General features: G+C 44.2%; 1 protein-coding gene across 1 annotated transcript in view; it reads left to right on the forward strand.

The window, feature by feature from the left end:
• The window catches only part of TAFA4 (TAFA chemokine like family member 4), a 125,135-nt gene that overhangs the window by 93,246 nt on the left and 17,744 nt on the right, over positions 1-14,145 (forward strand). The window contains exon 4 of the mRNA XM_081903423.1: positions 13,511-13,666. Within this exon, the coding sequence (XP_081759549.1) occupies positions 13,511-13,666 (156 nt within the window). The remainder of the gene's footprint in view (positions 1-13,510; positions 13,667-14,145) is intronic.

Genomic DNA, 14,145 nt, shown 5'->3' on the forward strand with positions numbered 1-14,145 from the left:
ATGCCTCTCATATTAAAATGTCATTTCTTGTTTCCAGACAAAGTAGATTGCTCTCGACGAAGCCACCTCTGCCGCCTTTGCAGTTCTATAAAATGCATTTGCAGATTATCACATCGTTCTTGATGAACGAGGAGGGAGAGAGAGCAGTTGCTCATGTTGTTCCTCTTGAGAAATCAAGAATAACTATGGGCTCCCTTGCGCTGATCTTTGCTACCATTCATCTTGATTTGGTGCGACTTTAGCCCACATTTTTTTTGCCCGCAGTGTCTGCACAAGAAGCACATCTCGGAGGTGGCGTGTTCCATTACGAATTCCATTATGAATTCAATTATTCTCGAAAGAATCCCATTTTGAGAAGAGATCAAATCAAACTTCTAGTGTTACAAAGTATGCACTGAATTATCTTTTTAATTAATACTGGGACTTCTGTGGCTCAGTCATGTCCTTGTGCCCTCCCTCAAAAGCATTTGTCAACTCCCCTTATACAAAAGGCAATGCATGTACTCAGATGAGCCAATGTTCCACTGGTTTGTTTATAGATAATACTCAATTCATCTCTTGATCCTTCTGTCCCAGGACTTTTTAAATGGATGATTTGCAGGGTTAAATAGCAGAGTGGCCCTTTAATGCACCATCATCATCATCATCATCATCATCATCAATAAATAAATTTATAGACTGATTTATGGCATAAAGCTGTAGGAAGAGATTTACAGGGTGAAAATAGAATAAAACACAGAAACACAAACTCTAAGAACAATAAAGTCTATGCAACAAATTATAACCCAATAAAGCCATCCATACAAATATTTCATCAAATATAAAATTGATCTTCCATAAATGACTGGGTTATACCTTACAGAAAGCCTTCCTAAACAAAAATGTCTTTAGTGGGCACCTAAACACCACCATGCTAGGTGCCTGTCTAATTTAGGCTGGTAGCAGATTCCAAAGAGCTGGAACTGAGATACTGATTGAAAGCCCAGTTTTTAACACAAGCAACATTCACCTCAAGGGCAATGTCCCATATCATGGGCAAGGCAGTCTCCTAGATACTGTACCTGATTCCAAATTTATGGCTTTAAATGGGCTCAAGAGTAGAGCTGAGTGGAATGAACTGAGAGGCAGTGGGGACAAAATGAAGGGGATTTAATAATGGATGTATGGCTCAGGATAGAAAGAAACGGGATCATAAAGTGGCTAGGACTCCTTTCTCAGGTGAATACAAAAAGATTTCAGATGAAGTTCTACTGTGGTGGTGGAGGAGAGAACTAGAAGCAAGTGAACCATTTTATCCAGAACTTCCATTGGCAAAATGGAAGTGAGGGTGGATGAGGGCTTTCATGCTTCTCCACCTGTTTTGCAGGTTAAAAAATAATCAGGGAAAATCTCTGTCCAGTTTGGGGACATGTGTGGCTGATCTAAACCATTCCTTCTGATCCAAACCATTTCCTGGTCTTTCCCTGGTATACCCCTGAACCACCCTGATGCCCCCCATTTCCTTGATTCCTACCAAGATCAGAGCTTGGGCATTTGCCAAGACAAGGCAAGTGAGGTCTCTGAGGCAACAGAAGAGACGTACCAGACATTTCATCTCCCTTTCCGGTGGTGGAACTCACTCCCTGATGTTGTAAAGAGAGATCCAATATATTTTTGGGTTCAGGACATCCAGAAGCCCTAGTTTTGCAGCATAAATTTGGTTTGTGCTTCTAAAGGAAAGAGATTTGGTGGCCTTAGAGAGAGGTATGTGAACAAATTGGTTATGGTCACTTAGGGGGTAGAGGATACAAACCATAGAGGTTTCAGCTTATATGATTGCCTTCTGGAATGCTGTATCCATCCCAGAGCTTTAGGGATAGGGGCAAGTATAAAACCAAACTAAACACATTAACAGATTCAGAATCATAAGAAATGCATAAGGGCTTAATGGTGAAACTACGTACCAAAGAGCCCTGCACCCTTCATACCTGATCTTTTAGAGTAAATATTAGGACCAAAGAGATTAGTAAAAACACCTAAAAAATACCTGCTTAAAAAGCAGAGATATCACCTTGCCAACAAAGGTCCATATAGTTAAAGCTATGGTTTCCCCAGTAGTGATGTATGGAAGTGAGAGCTGGACCATGAACTGCAAGAAGATCAAATCTATCCATTCTTAAGGAAATCAGCCCTGAGTGCTCACTGGAAGGACAGATCGTGAAGCTGAGACTCCAATACTTTGGCCACCTCATGAGAAGAGAAGACTCCCTGGAAAAGACTCTGATGTTGGGAAAGATTGAGGGCACAAGGAGAAGGGGACGACAGAGGACGAGATGGTTGGACAGTGTTCACGAAGCTACGAACATGAGTTTGACCAAACTGTGGGAGGCAGTGGAAGACAGGAGTGCTTGGCGTGCTCTGGTCCATGGGGTCACGAAGAGTCAGACACAACTAAACAAATCATGACACTTAACTCTATTCAGAATTGCATTGTTACCTGTATACAGTAATGTCCAAGATGAATCAAACTGAACCCTTAAAATAAGGGCATTGGAACCTTGAAATAAGATCACAAAACATTGTAGGAATGGATGTCACATGTACAGGACATATTTTGGAACTGGGCCAGCTCCCGGCACCCTGACAAAAGAGATACCTACTTGTGTATTAAGTTCTAGCTGACCTAAGCTGGCAGAGATGTCCTTAGTTTTATTTTTCATTTCTTATGGGTCACTTCCCACCCAATTTCTATTTGTATACAACAAGTCTACACTTTGCCGGCTTGGAGCACCCACTACTGTCAAAGCCGCTTTGATTAATCGACCACTCCAATCCAGTGCTGTGCTCCTTTTCTTGGTGAAGCTTTTGGCTCGTATCTGATCTAAGGTCACCCACGCTACTTATTTTCAGGGGACTTTAATCTCCATACAGATGTGGCCTCTGACACCCACCAAAGAATTTAGTGTGCTGTACAGTCTGCTCCTGTGTTGTCAGCATTTTCCTTTGCTAGTACACATGAAAGGTCATGGTTTTGATTTAGTTAACTTCTTGGGTCTCTCATTACCAGAACTTGAGGTCGCACACCTTGATTTCAAATACACTTCTAGTTTATTGCACCCTTATGATTCCACACCGATAAATTGCTTGTAAGACGCAGGTGGTTTCCTCAGCTTGTCACTTTTCAGCATGAAGGGTAGCAAAGTGGATGGGTATTTGTTTTCCACCTATAATACAAGCACATGGTAAATATAAATAAAATCTCCACACCTTTGTCATGCTAGGAACCTTGTCCCTGTCAAACTGTTCTTTTGTCTTTAAACTCCTTCTTGATATTCTTCCACAAAGATTCTGGACTTCACAGACTCTCCCAGTTCACTAAGTCCTGTTTTCAGCTTACTGGAATGCAGTACAGTGGTACCTCGGGTTAAGTACTTAATTTGTTCTAGAGGTCTGTTCTTACCCTGAAACTATTCTTAACCTGAAGCACCACTTTAGCTAATGGGGCCTCCTGCTGCCACCGCGCCGCCGCTGCACGATTTCTGTTCTCATCCTGAAGCAAAGTTCTTAACCTGAAGCACTATTTCTGGGTTAGCAGCATCTGTAACCTGAAGCGTATGTAACCTGAAGCGTATGTAACCCGAGGTACCACTGTAGTACTGGCACTATAAACTTTTTGAGTTCCACTGTGCCATTTAAGAGGTTAATCAAGAACACACTGTCTTCCACCCAATTTTAAGGACTTTATTCTTCAACATGCGAATTTATAGCAAGCGCCTTCCACTTTCTATCCTTCCCTGATATCTCACGGAATTCACTCTCTATGATCTTCTCCATTCCTACTTCTCAGCTCCACTGGCTTGCCGAGTTGTGGCACACTGATTACAAGATGCTTTGAGGCTATTCATGAGCTGGTCTCTCCTGCAGTAAAGCTGTGCCATTCAAAGAAAGAGCTGGAAGCTTTTGTTGCTTGGGAAACGATTGGGTGTCAAATGGGCGGGAGAGGAAACCCACCAGCTTTCTTTTCTGTTCATTCTTTTTGAAACGCTCTGCCTTGGAGCACTTGACTGCAGGCTGCAAAACAGGTAGCCGACATTGGCAGCTAGCCTGTTTGCTGAACGGATGGCTTTTGGCATTCAAAGGTTGTAAGCAGTTACTCCAGATCCAGAACAGGGCCTTTTTGAAATCTGAACATGGGTGAGACAAAGGCATGAAGAGCGATTGTGCTGACTCTGGGCTTGCTCACTACAACCAAGTATCAAAGATTGAACATGAAAAAATCATCCAACCAGGGGAGACTGCAAATTATGACAGCTTGATAGCCACGCGCTAGCTTTTACTAGCCCGCCATGACAATGAGTGACTCTAGAGCTCCCAGCTGAGCAGTGCTCATTTCACCTCCTCATTAATAACCTTTGTAAAACCTTTCTGTTTAGCAGGGCTTTTGGAATACAAATGGTTTTAAGATCCTCCATTGATTTGTGTTTTAACTTGCTTTACTGAACAGTTTTTTTTTTTATCCCTGGACAATGTCTACTTGTTCGAATGGCTGCCTTCCCCCTTTTCGTATTCCTTATAGTAAGTTTGTTGTTGTTTCCTTGAGTTTTTAAAGGAGAGATAGAAATGTTTTAACTAAATGAAAAGAGAGCCAGAAATGAAACATTTCCCCATGGGGAATTACTCTATCCCTTTAACCATTTTGCTTGCCTTTTCCTGCACCATTCCCAGCTCAAAAATATTCTTTTTGAGATGAAGCAAGCAGAACTGTTTGCAGTGTTCAAAGTGTAATTAAACCATGGATTTGTGTAGAGGCATTACAATAGCACCAGTTTTATTCTTCCCCCCTTTCCTAATGACTCCTGGCATGGGGTTTGCCTTTTCTGCATCTGCCACAGGCCGAATCAACATTGTTGTCAAGCTGTCCTCCACAGCTCCACACACTGGATTATGTTTCCATTGAGTTATCCGTTACTACCCCAAGATTTTGGTCTATCGTCACCAGTTCAGAGCCTGCTAGTATGTAGCTAAAGTTGGGTTTGTTTCTTTGTGGTCCCTACTTTACTCTTACTAACACTGAACCATATTTCCCTTTGGATTGACCATTTCCCCAGTTTGGAGAGATCCTTTTGGAGTGTTTTGAACTCCTTTTTGTTTTTAATGCCCTGAATAATTTGGTAGCATCAAACTTAGCCATCTCACTGTTCACCTCTGAATCTAGGTTATTCCTGAGCAAGTTGAAAAGCACCAGTCCCCACAACTTAGCACACCTCCACTGTGACAACTGTATTCCTACCCTCTGCTCCTTGTTCTTTAACCATTGATAAAGTTGAGCTGCCTTTAATAAGTGAGTTTGTCAAAAAGCCTTTTGAAAGCTGGAGGATATAATGTCTGCTAGATCATCTGTATCCACATGCTTGTCAACACTCTCAATGAACTCTGAGAAGTTAGTGAAATGGGACAGAGCTTTGCAGAAGCCATGTTGATTCTTCTCCAGCAAAACTTCTTAGCTCAAGTGATCTGGCTGTGTCTTTACTGAAAATGGAAAAAAAGGTATTTGACAGGGTTTGTGTTGAGTTGGCATGGACGGGCACCTCCTGACAAGCCCAGGGTCTTAGATGGGCCCATCGCCATGCCTACCACCCCCACAATGCCCAGCACTGCTGCTACCTGCAACACCAATACATATCGCCACTGTCAATCATTCACCTCCATCATTCCTACAGGGCTTGGGCTTCATCTGCACTATACAGTGGTACCTCGGATTACAGACACTTCAGGTTACAGACACTTCAGGTTACAGACTCTGCTAACCCAGAAATAGTACCACAGGTTAAGAACTTTGCTTCAAGATGAGAACAGAAATCGCAGCAGCGGGAGGCCCCATTAGCTAAAGTGGTACCTCAGGTTAAGAACAGGTTCAGATTAAGAACGGGCCACCAGAACGAATTAAGTTCTTAACCCAAGGTACCACTGTACATGTAGAGTCGTATCATCCCATTTTAAACAGTCCTGGCTTCTCCCAAAGTACCCTGGGAACTGTTCAGGGTGCTACGAGTTGTTAGCTGACTTCTGTTCCTCCCCACAGAGCTATAATCCCCAGAGTTCTTTGGGAAGAGGGATTGACTGCTGAACCACTTTGAGAATGGCTGTTCTGTGATGGGAATTGGGGGGGTCTCCTACCAACTCTCAGCAGGCTTATCAAACTAAATCTCCCAGGATTCTCTGAGGGACACCACGGCCACTTAAGTGGTATGATACTGCTCTAAGTGTATAGTGCAGATATTACTCAGATTGGTAGACTGGGATGAATTTCTCCAGCCTTTTCCTCACATGTTTCCTTGTACTCTTGTCAATTGAATGCCCTGATAGGACACACCACATGCCATACCGCATATAAGACCCAGCCAATGACATCTTGTTTCCTCCCTTTTGGCACATCTGCAGTTCTCCATTTGTTAGTTTCTCCAGCCGGCTCTCTCCCCCTCCCCACATTACTCTCTGCAGACAGTTGTTTTGAAGTGCCTCTGACTTATGTGAGACCGCAGCTGTCATCTTCCAGCATTCAGCTCTGTGGTGAAGCACAATGCTCCCATTGCTGTAATTTATCTGCACTTTAGCTTTCAATGTGAGTTGTTTCAATTTCATACAATACCTGCCGTAAATTTACCCGGTGCTCAGTGATCATAGTATATATCTGTGTTGATACCAAAATGCATGTGTAGGTATGGTTGGTGCTGGCAGGAGGTGGGGGAGAGCTATTGTCCAAGCGGTGAATCAGTTGAATGGCACATATCTCATAGCCAGGCTTAAGCTTTTCAGTGACCTCTGCAAGCAAACCAAGAACAATGGCTTTACTCAAATTTTGCTTTCAAGGCCTTTCTGAGAGGAGAATAGGAGCAATCAAGAGAATATTTGATTCCACTGGAGAAAAAATAAAAATAAATGATGGTTCAACCAAACTTATCAATGAGCTCCCCAGTCTCTGAGCAGTGAGAGATCCTGAGGATTACAGGATCCAGGATCCAGTTCCCTCGGAATGAAGATCATGGGTATCTTTAGGAAATATGGGGTTTATGGGGTGTTAAGGTAGTACCTCTGGCGGGAGACACACCATGCTCCTTCTGGGGTAGTTTGTCCACCTTTGGTCCCCACCCTACACTCTGCTCTCACCTGTGGCTCCCTAGAAGCTGCCAGCATACTACAGCGAACAAACCCCAGGAAACTGCTTTAACTGGCAGGCTAAATCAGGTGAGGGTAGCCAATGGGTCTCAAACCCTTGGTGATTTAGGGACTTCCCCTGCATACAAAGACAGTCTCTGGCAGACTGAGCAGATGAGACCAATAGTAGGTTCAATGGTCAAGAAGGCAGTTTCTGCACATGTTGTAGAGGGAGGTGAGGGGCAGATGGGGCTTGTCAACCTGGGAGGGTAGCCCATCTAGGAGAAGGAAGACTTTGATCCTAAACCTCTGCCGTCTTGTGGGATATCTTCAGGAGAAGAAAGGGCTAAGGAGTTGGCTCCTTCAAGCAACTCCTGCAGCCAAGCTGGTGCCAAACGTATTGCTCTGCTTTCCTTAGGACTACATCAGTAAGGCTGAGATTGTCTTGTTGACTGTGCAGCCCAGGACCTCCACACACACTGCCCAGGATTGTGTACCGGAGAGGTTACTTTGGTGCTGCTAACACACCAGTTTGACTTCAACTCCAGAGGTACATTCCATTGTCTCTTGAGACAGATGGATGCCAACAACACTATAGCACCTGAGCATAATGCGAACGGCATTAACAACCCCCATAGATCTTGCTTTCCCTTCAGGTATCCATGAGAGCTCCCAATTCAAGTGCAGAGCAAACACATCTCTCTCTGCACCTTCAGCCTGCTTTAAGGACCACATCTAGCAGCAACGCTGGCTATTTATTGTTTTTCTAGAATCTCACAGCCTCCAGCCAAGTGAGGGCAGTGGGGGGTAGTGCCTCCCATCTTTCCTGGAGAGCACCAGAAGTACAGTTCATTCTTTGATATGCTGATGAGCACTTAACTGGCCAGCCAAGCCATTACCTGGAGAAAGGAACTGGTTTGACAAGCTTCTCCTTTTACACTCTACCCTCAGATACAGGATCACAAGGTCTGGATCCAGGATTTCATCCAGACTGACACCCCCACCCCGTATCATATCACAAGCACACTAAGACCCAGTTCGTATGTCTGATGCTGCACTGTTTTTAATATTCAGTTGGAAGCCGCCCAGAGTGGCTGGGGAAACCCAGCCAGATGGGCGGGGTATAAATAATAAATTTATTATTATTATTATTATTATTATTATTATTATTATTATTATTATTATATTAGAAGCTGTGGTTCATATGAGAAGTACAATACAATTTTAGAGAAGTCAGTGAAAGAAGATATACAGCCCAGTTTGTTCAAGTTGCCACGGTGGTGCCATGCAAGTTCCTGCCTTCTTAGCAAGCAGGCCACTATCATAGCATCACGACAAGCACAAATATAGATGTATGGATAATTTCTAACAATGAAATCAGTTCCACTTAAATAGGATCTTCCAAAACTGATACATGATACTGTGTAAGATCTTCTAATCTAGGAAGCACTAATGTTTCATTGTAATTATATTTTCATACCCTTTTTGAGTATCCGGAGGCCCTCATGGATTATGAGGGTCATTAGGACCAGAGGCTCTCAATGTTTCTTTCTTTTTTTAAGTACAGGCATCCCCCCACTTATGTGAGGCTCACGTCTCAGGCCCCCGTGTGCATAAGCGGAATTGTGTAAAGCCTCTAAATACCTATTTTTCTCTGCTCTCCAGCTGTCTCTCCAGTCCAGACCAAAATATATAGAATTTAAGGTCTGGAGATTGCTGGAGGCAGTGCAGGAAAGCAGCTGCTCCTACATTGACTCACATGTCAGCAGTTTAGCAGGGAGGCTGAGTAGCCCAAACAAACCCCACTGCGCCTCTGGTCTCCTTGGGGCTTCCTCTACCCTCAGTGACGTCCTCTTGAGGCTCAGGGGAGAGTCTCCACATGAGCCATGAGGACTTTCCAGCTCTCTCCCACCACTTCCTGGCTTGATTCTGTTTATTCCGCACCCCCAGCACCGCATATATGTGGTCACGTGCGAGTAGAATGTGTGTAAATGGGGTGGTGGTGGTGGCAAATATTGTTATGTGTTCCTCACTTTCCTCATTGGTGGCATCCCAGGGGCACTCTAATAAGTTTAGTTTCCTTTGGAGTGCTGCAAACTTCATTGGGTTGTAGCAACCTTTAAAGCCCTATACGGCCTAGGACCCTCGTACCTACGGGACCGCCTCTCCTGGTATGCCCCACAGAGAAACTTACGGTCTTCAAATAAAAACATCTTGAAGGTCCCAGGCCACAGAGAAGTTAGGCTGGCCTCAACTAGAGCCAGGGCTTTTTCGGCTGTGGCTCCGATCTGGTGGAACGCTCTGTCACTAGAGACTAGGGCCCTGCGGGACTTGACATCTTTCCGCAGGGCCTGCAAGACAGAGCTGTTCCACCAGGCCTTTGGCCAGGGCACAGCCTGACTCCCTCCCTCAGCAATCTTTGTGGAGCTCTGGCACAATGGTTGCCAGTGGCTTGATTTGAATCAATTTTATAATGAATGATTTTAGAGTGTTGTTTGTGCTGTACTTTTGTACTATTTTATTGTTGTTAGCCGCCCTGAGCCCGGCTTCGGCTGGGGAGGGCGGGATATAAATAAAATTTATTATTATTATTATTATTATTATTATTATTATTATTATTATTATTATTATTATTTATTAAAGGTAAAGGGACTCCTGACAGTTAAGTCCAGTTGCGAACGACTCTGGGGTTGTGGCGCTCATCTCACTTACAGGCCGAGAGAGCCGGTGTTTGTCCGCAGGCAGTTTTTCCGGGTCATGTGGCCAGCATGACTAAGCCACTTCTGGCAAAACCAGAGCAGCGCATGGAAACACCGTTTACCTTCCCGCTGGAGCAGTACCTATTTATCTACTTGCACTTTTTGGCATGCTTTTGAACTGCTAAGTTGGCAGGAGCTGGGACCGAGCAATGGGAGCTCACCCTGTTGCGGGGATTCGAACCCCTGACCCTTTGATCGGCAAGCCCAAGGCTCAGTGGTTTAGACCACAGCGCCACCTACTTAATATAAACAGATCTTTGTCTACTGGAAGCAGGCGGAATCCTAAAAGCAGGCAGCAACCTTGAAGGTGCTGCAGCTAAAGCCAGCTCACTGCTCTAAAACTCCCAGTCTCTGATTCTCTCTTTGAAGCCGACATGCAACCTCCTTCAGACTTTCTCTGCCCCATTGACTAAACTGGAGGGTTCCACTTTTCCAAACTCTGATGCCACTTCCGCATCAATCCCCCTTTCCCACCAATTGGAATGTTTTGCCAAAATAGAGGACAAAGGTTTTCATAAAATTTGTATATGCTTGTATATGTCTTGATTAAAATTTCAAAGCAATTACTGTAATTTAAATAGAAACACATTACATCACTCCATACTGGGGAAGAATGTGTGCATACTGTGTTCCCGTTACGTCCGCCTTGGTCAGTCCTTCAAATAAAGAACTCCTTCAAACAGAGGATTGTCCTGCAAGGTAGAAGTCCCTAACTGGGAATTACAGCCTAAAAACTTGAAAGAAGAACTCTCACTTCTCAGGAATCAAGGAAACATCTCCTTCCATTAGCTCCTATTGAGGAAACATCAGCCAGTCATCCTTGACTATGAGAAAGCCATCTGCCTAACAGAATAGTCTCCAGTCTCCATAACAACATCCATTCTTGATAGTCATGTTGTTGTTGTTGTTTGCACAATTTTAATCTTCCGTTTATTAACGCTTGAAAGTGTTCGCTGGAAGATTTTAGGGATTGATCTTTCGGAACAGAGAAGGATGCAGCCGTGATCTCTTCTTATTCATTTCTCAACTTACAGTGGCTCCGTTTCCCAATGGAGCCCTTTTATTGCTATTACTTAGGTATCAGGCACTTCCATGAAAACACACAGCCTGCCAATAAACATAATACAGTGGCTGTGAGAGACACTTTTATGCTGTGATCAACGTTTTCCCAACTTCCTGTAAAATGCATTATGCATCTCGCAGCTGTAGCATATTTTGTTTAAAAGTACAGTGGGGGCAGGGGAGGGTGGAATAAAATCTTACATTTTTTAAAAATACATTATTCAGCGTGAAAACGGAAGACTACATTTCCCCTTGCGTAGCTTTCAGCCCACCAACCTTGGTCTGCATGCCAGTTAACAGATCACACCTTATTACAGATATGGAAGTTATAGAGGCAGAGGATCCCAGTGGCTTGGCATTGGATCTCTGTTTAAATCCCAGAATGGCACGACCCTGCATTATTTTGGGCAAGTTGTTTCCCTCCCCTGCCATACAATTAATATTAGTGTTATAGCATGCACTAATAAGATAAGATAAGATGTTATATATTGTGGGGGGAATTCCCCCCTAAAAATTAATAATTAATAAATGATAGGAGTTTGATGCAATGACGAACCTAGACAGCATGTTAAAAAGCAGAGGCATCACCTTGCTGACAAAGGTCCGTTTAGTTAAAGCTATGGTTTTCCCAGTAGTGATGTATGGAAGTGAGAGCTGGACCATAAAGAAGGCTGATTGCCAAAGAATTGATGATTTTGAATTATGGTGCTGGAGGAGACACTTGAGAGTCCCATGGACTGCAAGAAGATCAAACCTCGCCATTCTTAAGGAAATCAGCCTTGAGTGCTCACTGGAAGGACAGATCCTGAAGCTGAGGCTCCAGTACTTTGGCCACCTCATGAGAAGAGAAGACTCCCTGGAAAAGACCCTGATGCTGAGAAAGATGGCGGGCACAAGGAGAAGGGGACAACAGAGGACGAGATGGTTGGATAGTGTTCTTGAAGCTACCAGCATGAGTTTGACCAAACAGCGGGAGGCAGTGGAAGACAGGAGTGCCTGGCATGCTCTGGTCCATGGGGTCACAAAGAGTCAGACACGACTAAACAACTAAACAACAGCAACAACAACAACAACAGGTGTTTGATTATTTGGGACGTGAAGAGAGAAATACCAACGGCAGAGGAGTTCCTGAGCTAGCTTATGCAAAAACAACCTGGCCAAGTTAGAGCCATTAAGAAACAACACAGGCCACTGAGAGCCATTGGCAATACATTGGGCTCATGTTTTCTAGTCACAGGACAAGCAGAAATGTAGATAAGCCCAGTGCATGTACATTCCACTACTCTGGATTCCTATACATGCCTATGTAGAAGTAAGTTCCATTGATTTCATTGAAGCTTGTTCCCAGGTAAGTCTGGGCAGGCTTTCAGGCTTTCAGTGCTTATTACGCACTCCTATGAATGGATATTCAGAAATAAGTACTTTGGAGTTCACTTTCAGCTGAGTGGGTATAGGGATGCAGCCTTAAGTACTTAGCTCTCATTACGGTTTCCTTTGGCGAGCAGACAGTTAGGGGGCCTTGACATTTTGTTCTGTGTAATGAAAGGCAAGAATAAAAACCCAACAAAGGACATTGCCACAGTTATCCAGCGGTGCACTTACCCGAACAACTCCAGGATGCTAGCAAGCCTAACTAGTAACACATTTGGAAGGAGGCTACAGTAATGGAGAACTTCCTTGCACATAAGATAGGAAGTGCTTCTATTTGACGCCCCCGCAACAAAACAAAAGCAAGCAATGCTTTTGGCTTAACCTAGCCAGACATCAGTTTAATATGATGTTTTATAATACATTCCTACCACTGAACTCAGTGGGACTTACTTCTGAGGAGATGTATGGCTGTTCAATGCTGTGAGGTTAGGAACAGGGGTTGTGCCATGGATTCCAATCACATTGCTCCTATGAATGGTTTTGTTGGTTGTCAAAAAGAGATCTGAGAGTGTCAGCGTGGGCGTGGCTGTGATAAGATTGCCTAGAATTTGTCACTAAACTGATTTTTGGGGGTGGGGGGTGGGGGAGTTTTTTCGCCTACTCTGTGCCTACTCCAACAGAGATCCAGAGAGTCCCAAATGTTGGATGGCTTCCTTTGGAAGTGAAAAACGAAGTTGTTTACCAACACCTTTCCCTCCCATTCTTGCTGTTCTGATTTTGACTATGTATTCCCACCCCACCCCAGTTTGGTTTAAATAACTGGATTTTGTTGATTATGGTGGGTTAAATCCAACAGTCACTGCATGAGCAGAATGATGTCTGCCCATGCTGTGACATTTTCCCCTTCCTTGCATTCCCCCTAACTCCCAAAATCTTCTCCGGAGGGTTGAGGGAAGCTGCAGAGCAGATAGGATGGGCAGGGAGGAAGTTGAATGAGCTGAAGTTGTTCTGTGACTTCACGGGACCCCACTCAGTGTGTTGCACTGCATTTTCTATGTAAACTGCTTTGATAATTGGTTGCAGAGGTGAAAAGCAGCGTATAACTTCTCCAAATAAATAAGCAAATGGTGCCTTTGGTAACCAACCGCAGCTGGCTCAGCAGAACGTCCCTTTGTCGCCAACAGGCCACCACCAAGTTAAGCAAGGGACCTGCGAAGTGGTGGCAGTGCATCGGTGCTGCAACAAGAACAGGATTGAAGAGCGGTCGCAGACGGTCAAGTGCTCCTGCTTCCCAGGTCAGGTGGCTGGCACAACAAGAGCGCAGCCCTCCTGCGTCGAAGGTAAGCAGTTTCAGCCCCATTTGTCACACTGGCTTAGAAACACCCCCCCCCCCAAATCTCCTTGATGGTTTTGATTTCCTGCTGTCTGGGAAAATAATAATAATCCTCCCCTTTGTTAAATTTGGACACATTTCTCTTTGTTAATGATAATGAGTATGTGCCTGAATCATGGTGCAATTAATCTCCTTAATTTATGTACTCGCCCGTTTGGTGCCAGGAAGATTCCTTGGTCGGTTTTATTCCGTTTCTTGTAGTTTTGAACTGAAGATTGTAAAGCAGATCTGGAACCAAGGGAATTCAGTTCTCGCTTTGTTGTTCTACCAGGGAGAGGCAGGTGATCCTCATGACACAGGTTTTCTTTGTGCCAAGCAAGGGCAGATCAACCCAAAGGTTAACTAGCCTCAACCAAAATCAGATCAGGGCTATATTTCAATTATCAGTGAGCTGTGCTGTGTGGTGAGTGGGCCTATCCTTGCCCT

Source organism: Podarcis melisellensis, assembly GCF_964234715.1.
Source record: "Podarcis melisellensis genome assembly, chromosome: 2".
Classification (NCBI taxonomy): domain Eukaryota; kingdom Metazoa; phylum Chordata; class Lepidosauria; order Squamata; family Lacertidae; genus Podarcis; species Podarcis melisellensis.